Source organism: Taudactylus pleione, unplaced genomic scaffold, assembly GCF_031769625.1.
Source record: "Taudactylus pleione unplaced genomic scaffold, aTauple2 ptg000142l, whole genome shotgun sequence".
NCBI lineage: Eukaryota > Metazoa > Chordata > Amphibia > Anura > Myobatrachidae > Taudactylus > Taudactylus pleione.
In genome coordinates this window covers 1,244,564-1,262,500 of record NW_028284544.1, presented here as the reverse complement: position 1 = coordinate 1,262,500, position 17,937 = coordinate 1,244,564, and the positions used below count along the sequence as shown (strand labels likewise).

The window sequence follows — 17,937 nt, the reverse complement described above, 5'->3', positions numbered from 1 at the left end:
GGCCAGAAGGAAAACAGTCTTAGCTGTTAGCCATTTAATATCCACTTGAGCCCAGTGGTTCAAACGGCGGTCCTTGGAGAGCCCTCAGGACCACAGCCAAATCCCAAGGCGCCACAGGTGGAACAAAGGGCGGCTGAATACGGAGAACACTTTGCATAAAGGTGCGCACATCCGGGATTGTAGCAATCCTACGGTGAAACCAGACAGATAGGGCCGAAACCTGTACCTTCAAAGAAGCAAGGCGAAGCCCATGATCTAGTCCCGCTTGCAGGAAGGCGAGAATCCGAGACAGACGAAACTCCCGCGGTGCATAACCTCTCGGTCGACACCACTGGAAGAACGTATGCCACACGCGATGGTATATCCTCGCGGAAGACGGTTTCCGAGCTCGTAACATGGTACGCACCACAGAGCTGGAAAACCCCCAGGACCTCAGCATGGCCGTCTCAACAGCCACGCCGCCAAAGACAGCCGAGTCAGGTCCGGGTGAAGACAAGGACCCTGAGACAGAAGGTCCGGTCGTAGCGGCAACCGCAGAGGACTGTCCACGGACAGACCCTGAAGGTCTGAGAACCAGTGCCGTCTGGGCCACGCGGGAGCTATCAACAGGAGCGTCCCTCCTTCCTGTTTGAATTTCCGGATTACCCGTGGAAGAAGGGAGACCGGAGGGAACAGGTATGCGAACCTGAACGTCCACCGGACGGACAGAGCATCCACCAGAGACGCCCCTTCGTCTCTTGTGCGAGACCCGTACACCGGCAACTTGTTGTTGTGCCGGGACGCCATGAGGTCGATTTCTGGAAGACCCCACCTGTCCACCAGTAGTTGAAAAACGTCCGGGTGCAGGGACCATTCCCCTGGATGAACGTCCTGGCGACTTAGAAAGTCCGCCTCCCAATTTAGCACTCCCGGGATGAAGACCGCTGATATGGCCGGAAGATTGCGCTCCGCCCAAACCAGGATCCGAGAGACCTCTACGAGAGCCGCCCGACTGCGAGTTCCTCCTTGCCTGTTTATGTAGGCCACGGTGGTAGCATTGTCCGACTGGACCTGCACCGGGTGACCCTGGAGAAACCGCTGTGCCTGCAGGAGAGCATTGAAGACCGCACGGAGTTCCAAGATATTTATTGGAAGCTCTGCTTCTGTCGGTGTCCACCTGGCCTGGAACAAGTGTGGACCCGAAACTGCTCCCCAGCCCCGAAGACTGGCGTCCGTTGTCAACAGGACCCAATTTGGAACCCAGAACGGACGTCCCTTGTTGAGGTGGGTCGTCTTTAACCACCACGCAAGGGACAGGCGAACTCGGGGTGAGCACAATCGTCTGGAACTTCAGAGACTGAGGCAGCCCGTTCCACTTGGACAGGATCAGGTGCTGCAGAGGTCTGGAGTGAAACTGGGCGTATTCCACCATGTCGAACACCGACACCATGGAGCCCAGTAACCTCATCGCCGAGTGTAAGGACACCCGGCGGCTGTGCAGACAACTGCGCACCCTTGACTGTAAAGCAGAGATCTTGTCCTCCGTCACGAAGATCCTTTGCTGTCCCGAGTCCAATAAGGCTCCAAGATGCAGAATCCTCCGAGACGGGATTAGAGTGGACTTCTGCCAGTTGATTAGCCAGCCGTGCCATTGCAGCAGTGCAATGGTCAGGTCCAAGTGGTGTAACAGGAGCTCTGGAGATCCTGCCACCAATAACAGGTCGTCCAAGTACGACAACATGCGGACTCCTTGCAGCCGCAGAGAAGCCGCCATGACCGCCATAGCGTCCTGTATGTCCAATGACACCATGTAGTCCCCAGGTTCCAGCGCCAGAATGATGGACCGTAGGGTCTCCATCCGAAACTTCGGGACCCGCAAAGACTTGTTGAGTGCTTTGAGGTTGAGAATCGGACGATATGACCCATTGGGTTTCTGTACCAAAAATAGATTTGAATAGAAACCCTGGCCCCTCTGGGAGAATGGAACAGGCACTATAACTCCAGCCTGGAGCATAGTGTGCAATACCTTCCGCAGCTCCGTAGCCTTGTTCCGGTCTGATGGTAGACCCGTGGTGAAGAATCGAGCCGGGGGTCTGTGCCGGAAGGAGAGGGCGTACCCGTGAGAGACCACCTCCAGAACCCAAGTGTCTGTCGTAGTGAACGACCAACACCGGGAGAACTGCAGCAGGCGGCCTCCCACCCTGGGATCCCCCAAGGGGAGACCCGGACCGTCAGGCCGCAGGCTTGTCATCTGGCTTGGGGGCCGGACGTCTGGTACTCCATGCCTGTTTCCGGGGCTTGACCGATTTCTTAGGGCCAGCCTGTCGAGGAAACGACTGTGGTTTGGGCCTGCCCTGGGCCCTAGATGACCGAAAGGACGATGGTCCAGAACCAGAAGGAGCAGCGGCCGACGGGAGACAAGCAGATTTGGCTGCCGCCAGCGTGGCCACAATCTTATCCAGATCCGGACCGAAGAGAACTTCTCCGGTAAACGGCAACGCTTCCAGACCTTTCTTGGATCTGCGTCCGCCTTCCAGGATCGCAGCCACAAGGTGCGACGAGCAGCTACCGCTGCTGAAGAAATTCTAGACACCAGAGTACTAATGTCTAGAGCCGCCTCGTTGATGTAGGTGGCCGAATCACGGAGATTGCCAATCAACTCCGCCTGTTCGGCCGGACAGTCGGATTCAAAAGAAGCCTCTAATGAATCCGCCCAGCGCTCCATCGCTCTGGCAACCCAGCAAATGGCCATAGCCGGCCGTGCTGCCCCCCCTGCAAGGGAATAAGCGGACTTCAGGCAGATTTCTACCTTGCGGTCCGTAGCATCCTTAAGGGAGGACATGGATGGCATCGGCAATGTGGCACTACGGACAAGACGGGTCACGTGAGAATCCACCTGTGGAGGGGATTCACACTTAGCAAAATAATTATCCGCGAACGGGTAAGCCACCGCCAGGCGTCTCTGCGGCTGGTATCTTTTGCCAGGTTGTTTCCACGCCTCCTCTAAATGGTCCACCAACTGACCCGAAAGAGGAAAGACTGTGGCATCGCCCTTCACATCTTTGAAAAAGGCATACTTAGATTTAGCCGCTGGGGGAACTTCGTCCTCAATCACCAAGGCTGTGCGGACCGCCCGAATAAGTCCAGGAATATATACTTTAGACTTAGCATCAGCGTCCTTAGTATGGAAAGGTTCCTGATCGTAAGGATCCAGAATCTCCCCATCATCAGACGTCCCTTCGTCATCCTCATAAGGAGCGGACAGAGACGCCACCGGCCTTTTATGAGGCCGCATCACAGACTCCCCTTGCAACACATCCGACAAGTGCTGTACAGAACTCGTCAGGGAGTTAACCCACGCTGGCTCCTGAGAACCCGGGAGCGGGGAAATAGGGAGACTGTGGGGTACCACCAATTGTCGTGGGAACCCCTGCATGGGTGACGACACCACAGACTGCTGGGACAAACCCATCGGAGTAAACGCGGGCTGCGGAGCTAACTGGCCCACTAAAGCTGTTAACGCCTGAGCGAAACAAGCCCAGGGCGGCTCCTGTACCGGTGCTGTAACCGTAATAGGCCGCGCCATGGACAAACACTGCCGGCAAAGGCCCTCCGCGCTACCCTCCCCCTCCGCTAACGGTACTTTGCACGTGGTACACTGTAGCCGGAGGGGAAAATCACTTTCAGACATGATGGCACCACGTATGTGACCTCTCTCACCAATTAAGTATTAAATAGGCGAGAGACCACCCTGCAGCACCGCACCGCAAGGGCTTTAGCAGAAAGAACAGGGACAGTAATAAAGCTGACAGTTTAGAGAAGAAAAGTTACAGGCAGCGCTAGCACAGTCACATACAATGCAGAGAAATAACAATTCCTGCACTAACAGCGCTGATCACTCAACTACACAGACACAGGGCCTGGTAGGACACAGCGCTGCATACACAGACCTGAGCCACAGCGGAGGAGAGGTATGCGGGGGGACCCAGACCACAATGCTTCCTTCCAGACTTCCAGCAGCGTTCACCATGCGTTGCAGAGAAGATGGCCGCCGAGGAGCAGAGAGAAGCTGGCCTGGGGGAGGAGCGCTGACACAGGACCAGTCAGCACAGTGCAGAGAGGGCTGTGTGCAGCGGGGGAGGCGCCGGCTGTGAGACAGGGAAGGCGCGCTCCCCTGGCATGCATTTAACCCCTGGGACGCCGCAGCGCTACCGCTCTGCTGCGGTCCGCTGTCCCAGGGGGTAGTGGAAGCGCAGGTTGGTCGCCTGGCTCCACGCTGCAGCCAGTCCCCAGGGAGCCCCCTGCCTGGGGACTTAGGACCATGTGATCAGCGGGGACCCACCGCGGGACCCCGCTGCTTACCTCTGTCCCCCTTGAATCCGGCCATGGTCCGGAGCATCTGGGGTCACCGCTAGCTGTGACCCCAGACGCCCACCAGCATCCCCGGATCAGTACCGGCGTTCTGGTACCGGCGGGGTGTAGGGAAGACAGCATGGACGTCAGGACTGACTGTCCATGCTGTTCATCCAGATGTGCAGCCACAGCTGCATGAAGAAAAAGCTTCAGGGGCTCTTCTAGCCCCCACTCCAACAGGTGCACCCGACTCCGGCCGGGCACCAAACTAAACTGAGGTGCCTTGGCCCGGGGGCGGGGTATAGGAGGGGGACCTAGTGCATCCTGGGAGGCTGAAAGCTTAACTCTTTGGTGCCCTGCGACTGACGTCACACCTATACCCCAAGGTATCCTGTGGATACCCTATGGACCCTGAAGTAGAAATATATGTTATGGTAAAACATACCCTTGTTAACTCTTTCTTCGAAGTCCACAAGGGAGACAATGGGGTGTAGGTGGGACCTGGAGGACCAGACACCAACAGCAAAGCTTTTCATTCCCAAGATGCTCCGGTCCTGCCCCCTATACCCCGACCACAGCCTTAGAGCAACCCAGATTTGTTAACAAGCCCAAGGCAAAAAGCAGGATAGGAGAGAAGGAAGACTGGCACACTGAAGAATCACACTCTCACACAGAGAAGGAAATAAGTGACCAAGAAAAGAAAACCTTAGAAGCCAGGACAGAAGACGACGTGGCAGCCTTGCATAGCTATTCAGCAGAGGCGCCACGCTGGGCTGCCCACAAGGGACCCCCACAGAGCGAGTAAAATAAGCAGATACTGTAGTCGGCACAGGAAGGCCAGCTTGCGTGTAAGCCTGTGAGATAGTCATGCGAATCCATCTGGCCAGAGTCTGTTTGTTAGCTGGCCATCCCTTCTTGTGGAATCCATATAGGACAAAGAGGTAGTCCAATTTTCTGATGGGAGTAGTACGGTCCACGTAGATCTTTAAAGCACAACCACATCCAAAGAAGCCTCACCTGCCGAGAGGTCTGGTAATTGAAAGGCTGGAACCACAATTTCCTCATTTAGGTGGAAACAAGAAACCACCTTGGCAAGGAAGCCTGAATGTGTTTGAAGAACAACCCTGTCCTGATGAAATATTAAAAAGGGGGAGCGACATGAAAGCACCCCTAAAATCCAATACCCTACGGGCAGATGCTAAAGCCAGAAGAAACAGAGTCTTCGCAGTGAGCCATTTAACATCCACCGATTCCAGGGGTTCGAATGGAGGATCTTAAAGTGTTTGTAGCACCATTGACAAATCCCTCGGAGCCACAGGAGGGACAAAGGGAAGTTGTTTACTTAGAACACCTTGCAGGAAGGTGTGAACATCTACAATTCTACGCTGGAACCAGATAGACAAAGCAGAGACATGCACTTTCAGAGATGGCTTTTTGGAGCAGCAGGGCCTTGGTTGGGTCCGATGGAGGTCTTGTGCAAAGAACTGCTGGGGGGGGGGTGTCACCTCAGGAATGAGAGGGCGTTTCCGTGGGAATTCTAATTCTGGACCAAATAGGATATCTCAAGAATAAGGTAGAGACTCCAGAGCCCTTTTTGAGTCTGAATCTGGTTTCCAGGAACGGAGTCAAACAATACGGCAGGCCACTAACGAAGTGGCAGATATCCTGGAAACCAGGAGAGCCGTATCAATAGCTGCTTCACCCAAGTAGGAGGCTGCATCTCTGATGTGAGAAATGTAGGACAGCTGTTCCCTTGAAGCATCAGGGGGAAATGTTTCTTCCAGGGCCTCTGCCCAACTCTCAATGGCTTGCCACCCAGGCCATAGCCCTAGCAGACGAGTAATAGCTCCTGTAAGAGAATATATGGATTTGTGACAAGCTTCTATACGTCTATCTGTAGTCTCCTTCAAGGAGGTTGCAATATTGATGGGTAAGGTGGCAATCTTAACTGGACGTGTTACATGAAAATCCAATGCTGGAGGAACTTTCCATTTAGTGCAATCAGTAGCTGGAAGAGGGTAAAAGGAACTTAAACATTTTGGAATTTGAAACCTTTTACCGGGCATATTCCATGCTTCGCTCATGTGATCAGATAGCTGGTAAGAGTGAGGGAACTCTGGTAAAACTACCTTTTGTCGTTTAAAAAGTGGTTGTTTTTTCTTAAGAGCGGGTTCTTCCTCCTCTATTTGTAAAATAGATTGTACAGCTCTCACAAGAGCAGGTATATTTAATTTAGAGGGTGGCTCCTCGGAAGGACCGGAGCATCCTGTGATTGAAAAACTTTGCTGTTGGTGTCCGGTCCCCCATTGTCTCCCCCTGTGGACCCTATATATATATATATATATATATATATATATATATATATATATATATATATATACATACAACAAAAATCAGGCGGCACTCAGAGTCTTAGTACATACAATACCCTCACCAGAGGTATTTAATGGTCAGTCGACGTTTCGAGGTGTATCCACCCCTTCCTCAGGACAACATAATAAAGTTATGATTTTTGTTATTTATACAGTTTGGGGGTGCTGTCCCCCTTGGAGGGCACCAGAGATATAGATAGATATATATATATATATATATATATATATATATATATAAAAAAGGTAATGGAGACCGGCACTCACTGTTACCAATTACAACGACCGGGGTGCGCAGGCCAGAAGACAGCAGGCAGAGGCAGGCTGAATACATATAAATCCATTTGAACGCCAGCACTCCACGGCTTTTTAAATGAAGAAGAGAGTCAGTCCGGGCTCACACTGAAGTCAAGCAACGTTTCAGATTTATTTCAAATCTTGACGAAAGATTTGAAATAAATCTGAAACGTTGCTTGACTTCAGTGTGAGCCCGGACTGACTCTCTTCTTCATTTAAAAATCCGTGGAGTGCTGCCGTTCAAATGGATATATATATATATATACACATATACACACACATATATATATATATATATATATACATACACACATATATATATATATATATATACACACACATACATATATATATATATATATATATACATACACACACTATATATAAAAATATGATAAAAAGGGCTAACTACACATTGGGCCTGCCACATCTCAGCCAGCATGGAGAGGCCCACTGCTACTCTCTCACATCCATACTACCTCGCTCTCTTGCGTACACATTGGTATCATCAATGAATATCGGCCTGTCATGCATAATTTACACCAGGTCTGCCCAGCAGTCTCGTCGTGGCGTATGCAATCGCAGTGGCTGATTTCTGCAAGCCCGGCAACGGTGTTCCAACGGACAGACGCTCCTGCGTTTTTCCGACCACTACCCCGTCACCACCCCCAATCGCTCACAGCCTGTCAATCACTATGTGATGGATTCCTCTGTGCGTGTGATATCGCAGAGCAATCGCAATGAACCCCCTTTTTAAAAAAAAGAAAATATATATATATAATATATATAATAATCCAAAAGTGGTCCGGCACTCATGTAATGTACATATCTTCGCCCGGTGCCTCCACACTGCACAACAGTAATAGCAATACCACGGGTGCGGCACTCAGGGCTATGTAGAAGAATGAAAACTCCAACACATATAATAACGTACAACGTTTCCAAAATCATAAATTGATTGAAACGTTGCACGTTATTATACGTGTTGGAGTTTTCATTCTTCTACATAGCCCTGAGTGCCGCACCCGTGGTATTGCTATATAAAGTATATATATATATATATATATATATATATATATATATATATATATATATATATATATATATAACTCCAATTGAGGGCTACAACATCCTTGACAAAGTATCCATCACGATACGAAACGCGTTGGAGATGACCCGTGCTCCCGGCGGCACTAAGTGGCGTCACACCCGGTCGCCAAGCAACACTGGCAGACGGAACCGGGACTCGCGATCTCAGCAGTGGCAGCAATAAGAAGACCCGCTACAAAATATCGGATGCCAGGAGGTAGAGTTCTTTAGGGAAAGTCAGTACTTCCATTATTGGGCTCCTCCAAACAGATATACAGGAAACACTTGTTTATACATATTGTAACCTTTACTTTTTGGAGGCAACATAATACTGCATGGGTAAGCAAGTACACAATATCTGGCACTCCTGCTGCTGTGGAACTACACATCCCAGCATGCCCTGCCATAGTTTTGCTATTAGGACATGCTGGGATGTATAGTTCCACAGCAGCTGGAGTGTCACAGACTGCCTACCCCTGCAATACTGTCCCTCTCTCCCTACACACACATCTAGCTGCACAGTATAGAGCTCAAGCACTCCAGGCTGCCTCTGTACTATACTATGCATTGTGGTCTCTGTTATTTTGCTTATTTACTGGTTATTTGCACTACAATAAATGAAGAACTTTTTTTGTTTAATCAAAGATATTTTTCACAAGGGCAGCAAGGAGTGCGTTTCATGTATTCAAGTGTATTTATGTAACAGGTATGTGTTTATTTCTAACCCTTCTATAGGCATAATGGGCAGAGTTCTTATGGGCCCCTTGGCCATTATGTTATGATGAAAGGGATGGCAAAATCATCCTTCACCTAGAGCCACTGGCCGGAGGGGTCAGGTAGAGCAGAGTGAGTAACCGATATCACTGATCTCTTTGTGAATCGTAGTCTCAGTACACATTTGAATGCTGTACACACCTATAATACAATGATCTATTTCTGGTGCTTCCAGCACAACAATGCATACCCAAGGGCTCAATTTTCATGGAGATCAATGATGACAACAGTACAAGAACCTTTACTCTCTAGTCTAGAAGAGCCTCTTATTCGTTATATAATGAAGCCGTATCATATTAAAGCCATTTTTTCTTACCTCTTCAGAGGCATTTCTGACAACTTGGGCTGGCAGTTCATAAACACACGTAAGTTCATGTTCACAATTTGATTGAAAACCTGAAAGGACACAAGTCGGGATTAGTTCATCGTCAAGAGAGAAGACAAGATCACAGTCCTATTTGGAAACCCCTCTGACGCTCATCTGGTGGACATACCAAGAGTAAAGGTGCCAGTCTCTGTGCCGCCTTAGTCACCGGATCCACAATAGCCACCACTTCAAAGTACATCATCCCTTCCTTCGGTCTCACTTTAATGACACTTGAGAAATAACATATAAAGGCTGATTAAGACACATCATACAATCATAGTCTGTGCATACAAAAAAAACAACCCACAATACTATAAACACAGCTAAACAAATAAATAGGAATCAGAATAAGGATTACATAAATAATTATAGCATTGTTCATAGAATTTTGTTTTTTACATTTTTAATTTTAAAAATACTAAATTTCCCGAATAGACCAAATGAAATGTTAAATTTCCCATTAATCTAGATAAAAAATGTATAGGCAAGAATAAGATCAAATAAAATCCACTGAAAGATGACCGCTCATCTCCTCTTCATTAGGAAATGTTTAGCAGAGCTCCTCACAGTGACTGTAAGAAGAAACATTTGGTGACTATGTTTCTCTCTATGACAAAATCAGGAAATGACAGAAAAAATGGACTTTTTCCTTTTCTGTTTTTTGTAAACTTTCAGGATAATGGGCTTCCAGATAAAGAATGTCATATTCTATATCCTTGTGATTTGTAGCTGTTTAATAAAAGCTCATTTGTTTAACATTTAAGTGACTTTAAACAGTGCCACATAACAAAACATTAGGGTGCATACACACCTGTACGATAGTGGCCCGATTTGGCCAAATCGGAACAACAAATTGGGGATATCGTACAGTGTGTACGCCCAATTTGCGCGTACCCGCAGTCGCATGAGATATCGTGTGATTGGTTGTGCTGCACAGTCAATCATACGATATCGCATGTGAGCCTGTACAAGTTAATGAAGGATGGAACTGTGATTGTTCCGTCTTTCATTAAATCTTTCAAGTGTGTACCAGCAATCATGCAATGTCCAGGGTGAAAGCAAATCGCCCTGAATATCGGCACGATTGCCGGTCGCTTTGGTGTGTACCCAGCCTTAGATAAGGCAATAGAAAGCAGATATCAAGCCAGGGGAAAACTATTAACAGGCATCCTCTCCCCCAATTAGGAGATCCATGGTGTCTCATGTCTGGACCCCTTACAGTTCTGCAGCTGCCCCTTCAGCTATAAATGAGATCCCGCATTGACTGTCATTTAGCCTTGTCCTATGTAAAATGAGAAGATATTATAAAGAGCTGGAATTTTTACTTAGTGTTTATTTAAGCAGCACTGTGTATTGTAGCCGTTCCCAGTATGAGACAGCGCCATCTGTATATCTCAGGAGGCCTCACTATTTCTCCCAATTTTGTTCTGCACTGGACAAGAATAACTTTTCATTTGTTAAGCTGTCCAAGCAAGGTTTATATTCTTTCAGAACAGATACAGCCTTCTCTTGGTGATACCAGTCACCAAATTACTTCTTAACGTATGTATTGGGAGAGCAAAACATTATTAAAATCTACTTTTCACAATTATGCTTCCAACTGTTATTATGCTGCTAAATCAAATGAGCAAATAAGCGCATACTCTGACACCAGGGGAGCTGTGGGAAAACTGGTCGGGGTCACCCCATGTGTCTTTCTCCAGCAGTAAAACACTGAGGATCACATGATCAATGTTCACTGCTGGTTTGAGATCTGACGTTACACATGGAGTATAAAGAGTACCTAGAGGTCACATCCGGTGTTTAGGACATATATGCAAGTATGTGAGCTGTCTTTTCCCAGTCTTGAAGTCAGGTGCAGCTGATGGACCAGGTTAAGAACTCAGTTGAGAATACCTACTGTTGGGATAGGTTCAGTGGTTGGGATAGGTTCAGTGGTTCCCCAGTGCAGGGGATGCCAGTACTTAGAATACCGGTGCCGAAATCCCCGACACCTGTCTGAATCCCGGTACTGGCATCCCGACCACCAGCATCCCAAAGGTAAGTAGCGTGGATGGGGGGAGGGATAGGGTTAGGCACTATGGGGGGGGGGAGAGAGGTTAGGTTTAGGCAACGGGGAGGGATGGCTAGGGTAGGGAGAGGGTTAGGATACCTACCTACAGGTATCGGTATGCTTACCCTATGGGGATTTTGTCCGCTGGGATCCTGAGCGATGGCATCCCGTACCCATCTCCTACTGTCATAGGATCTACGGCTGTATTTGCAAATAACATCTCACCTGTGTTGATCGTCAGTTATCTCATATTCGGTCCTCCCTTCACCTTTGGGTTGAGAGGATAAGAGAGAATCCACCCTCATGACAAGATCACTGGCACTAGAGAAAAAAAAAAACGATATTGCTTGTTACTACTAATATAAGTAACATATTGTGACCCGACTGCTACTTTTCAGCGGTCACATTTGCTAATGGGGCCATGTGAATACAATCTTATTATTGCTATTACAGACACAGACAGAAGTGAGCACAATTGAACAGGAGAAGTCATTCTAAGCACATACTGATCTTCTTCCACTCCCAGTTTCTGGATGTGCGATTTGATCTTCTGTGCAGAAGTTTTCAGGATAAGGTTCTCCAGAAGATGGAAATCGTTTTGATTAAAAACTTCACCATCCTTCAGGGGTCCCACAATCTATAGCCAATAAAGTAGGGACAGAAATGTATAAGTAAGATGTCACTCAGTGATCGATTAATGCAGATTCCTTTTAAAGGGTAGTTCAAGGTAAAAACCCAAATATTTGCTTTTTGCTTTCAGGAAATTTCTGTCTGGTTATTTACACTACTAAATAAAGTAAGTTCCTTCTCACATCTATACCGTAACGATCTGTCCTCAATGATCCCTAGCAGTTCAGGTTTTTCAATACCATCGGTAGAACTTTTAAAATGTGTTGTTTAGTAATGATTACACCAGCTAGGAGATTTGGAAAACCTGCACGGTTAGCAGTCCCTCAGGACCAGGCTTGGCTACCTCTGTATTATACGCTGTCTTCAAAGTGCACCTATCACTGTGCTCCTCTAGCCTATGTGAAGAACATCTATAAACTGCATTTGTTACTCTAATAGACACAATGATAAAAAGAGGTCTTAAATCATCTGCATAAATAATATGAGTGTTTGGCACTTATCATACATAGATACTCACCCTTCCATTTCCAATAATGACACGTTCCCCTTTCTTCAGCTTTAGAACATCCCGGCAGTATGCAGCATGGGACAATATAAAGTCAACTTTCTGAGAGTCAAAAGCTTCACTGAAAAGTCCAACGTCCATTCCCTAGAAGGAATATTTTCAAATGTAATTATAACCTATAATATGCAATATTCCTGCAGCCCATGAAATGGGTAGGGCAGCTCTGCATTCCAGTTGTTGACCTAAATGGTGCTCAGCAGAAGATGGAAGCTACAAACATAACAATTTGTTTTAAATTCACCAAAAATAGCACTTTAAAACGTACCCCGACAGCAAACTCTGTGATGGCCTGTCCGGCCTCCAGGGCTCGAGCATTTTCCTCTTTAATGATTTTGGTAATGAAGTTCTTGGCATTATTGGAGTTCTGGGTTTGGAGAGCGGACCAGATGGCCCTGCCAATACGTGTGCCCTCAGTTGATGGATCCTCGCTGGGATTGTTAATCATGCCAATTCTCACATTGTTGCTAGATTTCTAGGATGGGGGATATGTCAAAAATATTGATTATGAGGATTCTTTTTATTTAAAGGCAACTGATTTTCGAATGAGGCAAAATAAGTTAGAGTACCGATACGGTCAGGGTTGTGTAGAACATGCCCTGTGAGAACCTGGCTATTTCCAGAATTGCAGTTGCAAAAGAGATTCATAATACAAGTTACACCGAGCCTCCTGTCTTACAAAAAGTCAGCCTACCCCCCAATGCCTGAAGCAGTGTTCTCCCCAGAAAATTGTGCCAGCCGGGTGGCATTATGAAGTAGGTTGGGGGAGGTGTAATCTGGCTGGACACAGATATTTTTTTCTGGATAGAGTTTTTTTTTTTTTTTTTAAATTGCGCATTTGTTGGCTGGACATTGATTTATTTATTTTTTTTATAGCCCAGATAATGCACATTTGCTGGCTGGTCAGAGATTATTTGTAATAGCCTCCCTGGAGAAAGTGACTTGCCAGATGGACAGGAGTGTGCCTGAGACATGCTGAGACCATGCACTCTCCATCACTTACCATAGACTACACTGACTGTTACAGCCATCTAACCGCGTCCTGGTTCTTATACACCGGGAGGGATCAATTCATGTGAGGGATTTCCATTGCAGCGGTGCTGGGTCTGATGCTGCCCTGCACTATGACGCTGCAAATAAGTTGTTCTGCGTTGACATTTCTGTCCGATTCAGTGTAACGTCAGCTCGGTGCGACTGATGCACAAAGAAACGTCGGCGCAGTGTGACTTATGGGACACAGTACCGCCGGCCACATGGCCGGTGGTTCGATCTCCAGCAGCAGCCTGGCCGACCACAGCAGAGTTCCCGGCAGCAGAAGCCCGACAGCATTGGAAATCTCGATCGTGGATAGGTAAGTATTGGCTAAACTAACCCCCTAACCCTAACCTCCTTAGGAGTGCCTAACCCTAACACCCCCCCCCCCCCCAAGTGCCTAACCCTAACCCCCCCCCCCCTTCCCCGCTGCGTAAACCTAAGTCCCCCCCGGGAGTACCTAACCCTCCGTCCTCCTAGCCTAACCCTCCCGGGGGGGTGCCTAACCCTAAGACCCCCCCCCACCCGGGTGCCCTATACCTAACCCTCCCCCCACCCCCGCGGCTGTCCACTCGTGGCGCCCGGCATCCCTTCGATCGGGATGCCGGGCGCCGGTCTCCCGACGCCGGGGAAATGTCAGACGTCTACATCTAGACGCCCGGCATTTCACCCTCGCCGGGAGATGACAGTCGGGAAGCCGGCTGCCGGTATTAAGGCAGACGGCTTCCCGATTGTATACCCAGCAGAGTGCCGGGCAGCATGTAAATAAAGCCAGACGGAACACCCAAGAAAATGGACACTGGGAGAACACTGACCGAAAGGATCTGAACTCTACAAGTACTGCTACACATATTTAGTCGCCAGTCAGCGAATCAGAGTGCTTTAAAATTGAAAACCATTTCAAAATTACAGGGGGGATTTGATGATCATACGAAAATCTCCTTGATGTTGCATGCGCAGGGCATGATTCAGCAGTGAACGCAATAGAAATGACAGATGCAGTGGTTGTTTGCCATTGCGAATGCGTATAAGCCACACTGCAAGTGTGCAGTGATCGCATTGTGGTTACGGACGCACAGACGAATCCACCACAAAGTGATGGACAGGTTGTCAGCAGGTGGTGGTCGTAAACACGCAGGCGTGCCTGTCCATCTGAATGGCGTTTCATGGGCGTGCATAAATTAGCCACTGCAATTACATAGGCAGCATGAGAGCTCTCAGCGTGCGAGAAGGCTTGCAGTGTTTGCAACTGGTCAGACTTACTGTAAATGCTGCGTCACTGCCTGATGTACGTTGAAGTTACCGATGTTTACACAGAAGAGCGACATTAGATGGATATGAGAAGGCAGCAGTGGGGGTCTTTATGTTGGCTGTGCTTTTGGAAAGCATTAACATTTAGCTACTGCGATCCGTAGGCGATTGCAGCTATGATTGCATTTGCTGCCGCTGCTGAATCAGGCCCACAGTCAGTACATAATAGAAAGTGCCCTTTGACTGGTGTCTTGTTACTGTATGGCATCACCAAAAACAGACTTATATCCTCCAGTTAGAACAGCTGTACCTCTTTACAGCACAAAAAAGCAGCGGATGACTGTGAGGCTGTATGCATGCATCAGATCTACATCCAACTGCTGATAAACTGCAGAACAGATGGCTACACAGTGTAGCTGGAAGTTACCGAACAAAAGTACTGCCAATAAATGCCATGTAAATAAATATAAACAAGCCTAAAAGTACCTGATCATTATACACAGCACACTATGCTTGAGTGCAGGACACGAGTTACAAATAGAATATGCATCATTAGACATAGCTTGTATCTTTTACTTCTAATATCAGCCTGACTAAATCCAATTTAAAGTGGGCAGTCTTTGCCTCTGTGAGGTCACAATTAATGCGGTTTAATATGTTACCTGGTGTTTAATTGCATCATATAGAACTTGTCGACCTGAAGGTTTGTCAAAATCCCCCACAACCCAGAACGTGACTGGTCTAACAAACGAGTCATCTGTAAAAATAAGAGTGATCGTGTAAGATAACAGAATTTCACATGGTCACATTAAATCCTTTTCCAAGAATTAGTTGGGGGACTCTTAGGCTGGGAATACATGACCTCAGTCAGCACTTAATTCAAAATCTGCCTTGACTGAAGCTCCTCCATTTCTACAGAGGTGTCCTCACTTGCTGCGGTCGTGCAAGACTCTGCAAGCGTTTGGAGTTTTTTTTTTTTTTTTTTAACGAAAATGTGTCTTAGTCACTATGCTATGGTACTAGGATGCTCCAGGAGACTGTGCCGATTTGGTATGTGGCACATGTATATCTGTATGTGACCAAGTCTCTCAATCAGCATGCGAAGTGCTATGATGCAGCGGCAGCAGCTTTTTTCCATGCCGATTTCCGTTTACAGACTCATGGCCTGATTCACCAAGGATCGCTGATGAAATTGCAGCTGAAATCGCGCACGCAGTTGTGCTGTAAAAGTATGTTAATATTTGCACTCGCACGGACAACCCACTTCCCCTCTCGCACATTCGTAAAACTTTGCAACCAGCAAAAACATCCATAACATCAAAGTCACTTGCACATTTAAGGCAGGTATGACCCTACCACTAAAATGCTAAGTTTCCTGCACGCAGTGAGAGCTCAAGCTGCGTATACCATCTCAGTGGCTAATTTATGCACGCTCCTGCAACAGCGTTCAAACGCACTAGAACACCTGCGTTTCTCTGACCATACACCCATCAACACCCTCAAACGGTGCTTCCTGTCAATCACTCTGCGATGGGTCTGCATACGCTCTGCGATCGCAGTGCCGATTGCAGTAAGGCATTCGCGCACTGTGATGCATGCAACAGCCGACCGTCTTCGTACGCTTTAGCAGATGCGATCCTTGCTGAATCAGACCCACAGAGTCACACAGATATACAAGTGTCAGATATCAAATTAATCAGCACAGTCTCCTAGTGCACCCTAGTCGCATCCCGACTTAGATACATTTTCAGTGAAAAAAATACGCCTGATGCTAGCAGAGTTGCACTGGACCTGGCGGCATATCACGCTACATGGCGTATTGAGGCTAGTTGAGCAAGAACACATCTGTAAATATCCAATCCCCAGTGACCACAAATCCCTGTGTTACCAGGCCCACGGGACATAGGAGAGAGAGCAGATGACAAAAATGCACATTAGAGCGAAAACAGACGCTCGGCACAAACAGAGTTTCCCAAAACCTGGTGTGCCAAGAAGGGCTGTTTGGCGCAATAGCATATAAGGACCTATCTGTATGTCGACATTTCATCACTGTCTACATAATAAATATCAAAACTGTCAATGATGACATTATGGTAATGTCAACATATCATACCTAGCACCATTGTTTACTTAATGAAGGCCAACCTCTTTTGATGGAACTAAAAGGTCTTCAGTTTTATGACGCTCTTGAGAGCTCTGACAACATCTAACAAGTAAAGGGACAGATCTTCACCTAAAGACAGATCTCGTTGCAATACCGACATCAGAATGTCTTGCTATAAGTGTACCCTGGATACCACCTTAGGGTGAGAAGTGCCCTATTTTCCCAAAGAACCCTGAAAAAACATGAGACATGGAGTTGTATAACCTCAGATACCCCTCCAAGCTGTAGGGTTTGTGTGTTCCATGTAATAAACTGCAACTCTACAGAATCCTAATTTTTTTGCAAATATATGCAACTAAGATCTCTGGATTTCTATGTAATTTTCAAAGCTTATTGAAAGTGTGCTGGATGACATTTTTCTTTATTCTTGTCTAGATTAAACCCCTCTTTTTCATGCACCTGTGAAAGACCTTAAGGTTGATCTGAACAGTCAATATTTTATATTAGAATCATATGTTTGAAAGGAGGATGTTATAAAGCCGCTAAGACTAAGGAGATGATGTATCGAGTCTTCTAAAGAGCGGAGAAATTGCCCATAGCATCCAATCAGCTTCTAGCTAGCAGTTATCGAGTACATTATAGAAAATGATCGGTAGAAGCTGATTGGTTGCTATGGGCAATTTCTGCACTCTTTAGAAGTTCAAATCCCAAGGAGTGGTTGCCATGCAGGCTGTGTGGATCGCCTTTGGACAGACAAGGGGGGAGATATATGAAGGGGTGGTAGGGGGAAAACAGTCACTGCGCACGTTAAGTGCTGCAGTCACCGCTTCCCTGCAGGTAGTAATGCTATACACCCCTGTCATTATAGGCACTCGGATCTTCAAAATAGGGCGACGATGTGCAGGCATATGTAGGAACGGTCAGTGGCACTGACTGTTCTGACAGCTGCAGCTGTCGTTGCCTCAATGACACAGCACTGTCCGACAGCCAGGGATTGCGCATACAAAAAATAAAAAAAGGAGTAAAGTTTTTTTTTTGCTATTAGCCACAGGGAGTTTCTGTCCGGCGCATGCAGAC

General features: G+C 47.3%; 1 protein-coding gene across 2 annotated transcripts in view; it reads right to left on the bottom strand.

Annotated features, from left to right (window-relative positions):
- UGGT1 (UDP-glucose glycoprotein glucosyltransferase 1) overlaps window positions 1-17,937 on the bottom strand; it is a 131,317-nt gene that overhangs the window by 23,315 nt on the left and 90,065 nt on the right. For both annotated transcript variants that reach the window (XM_088473834.1, XM_088473835.1), the window contains exons 22-28: window positions 15,419-15,513; window positions 12,742-12,948; window positions 12,429-12,560; window positions 11,788-11,918; window positions 11,507-11,602; window positions 9,356-9,458; window positions 9,178-9,257 (exon numbers count right to left, since the gene is read on the bottom strand). In XM_088473834.1, coding sequence (XP_088329960.1) covers window positions 9,178-9,257; window positions 9,356-9,458; window positions 11,507-11,602; window positions 11,788-11,918; window positions 12,429-12,560; window positions 12,742-12,948; window positions 15,419-15,513 — 844 coding nt within the window. The remainder of the gene's footprint in view (window positions 1-9,177; window positions 9,258-9,355; window positions 9,459-11,506; window positions 11,603-11,787; window positions 11,919-12,428; window positions 12,561-12,741; window positions 12,949-15,418; window positions 15,514-17,937) is intronic.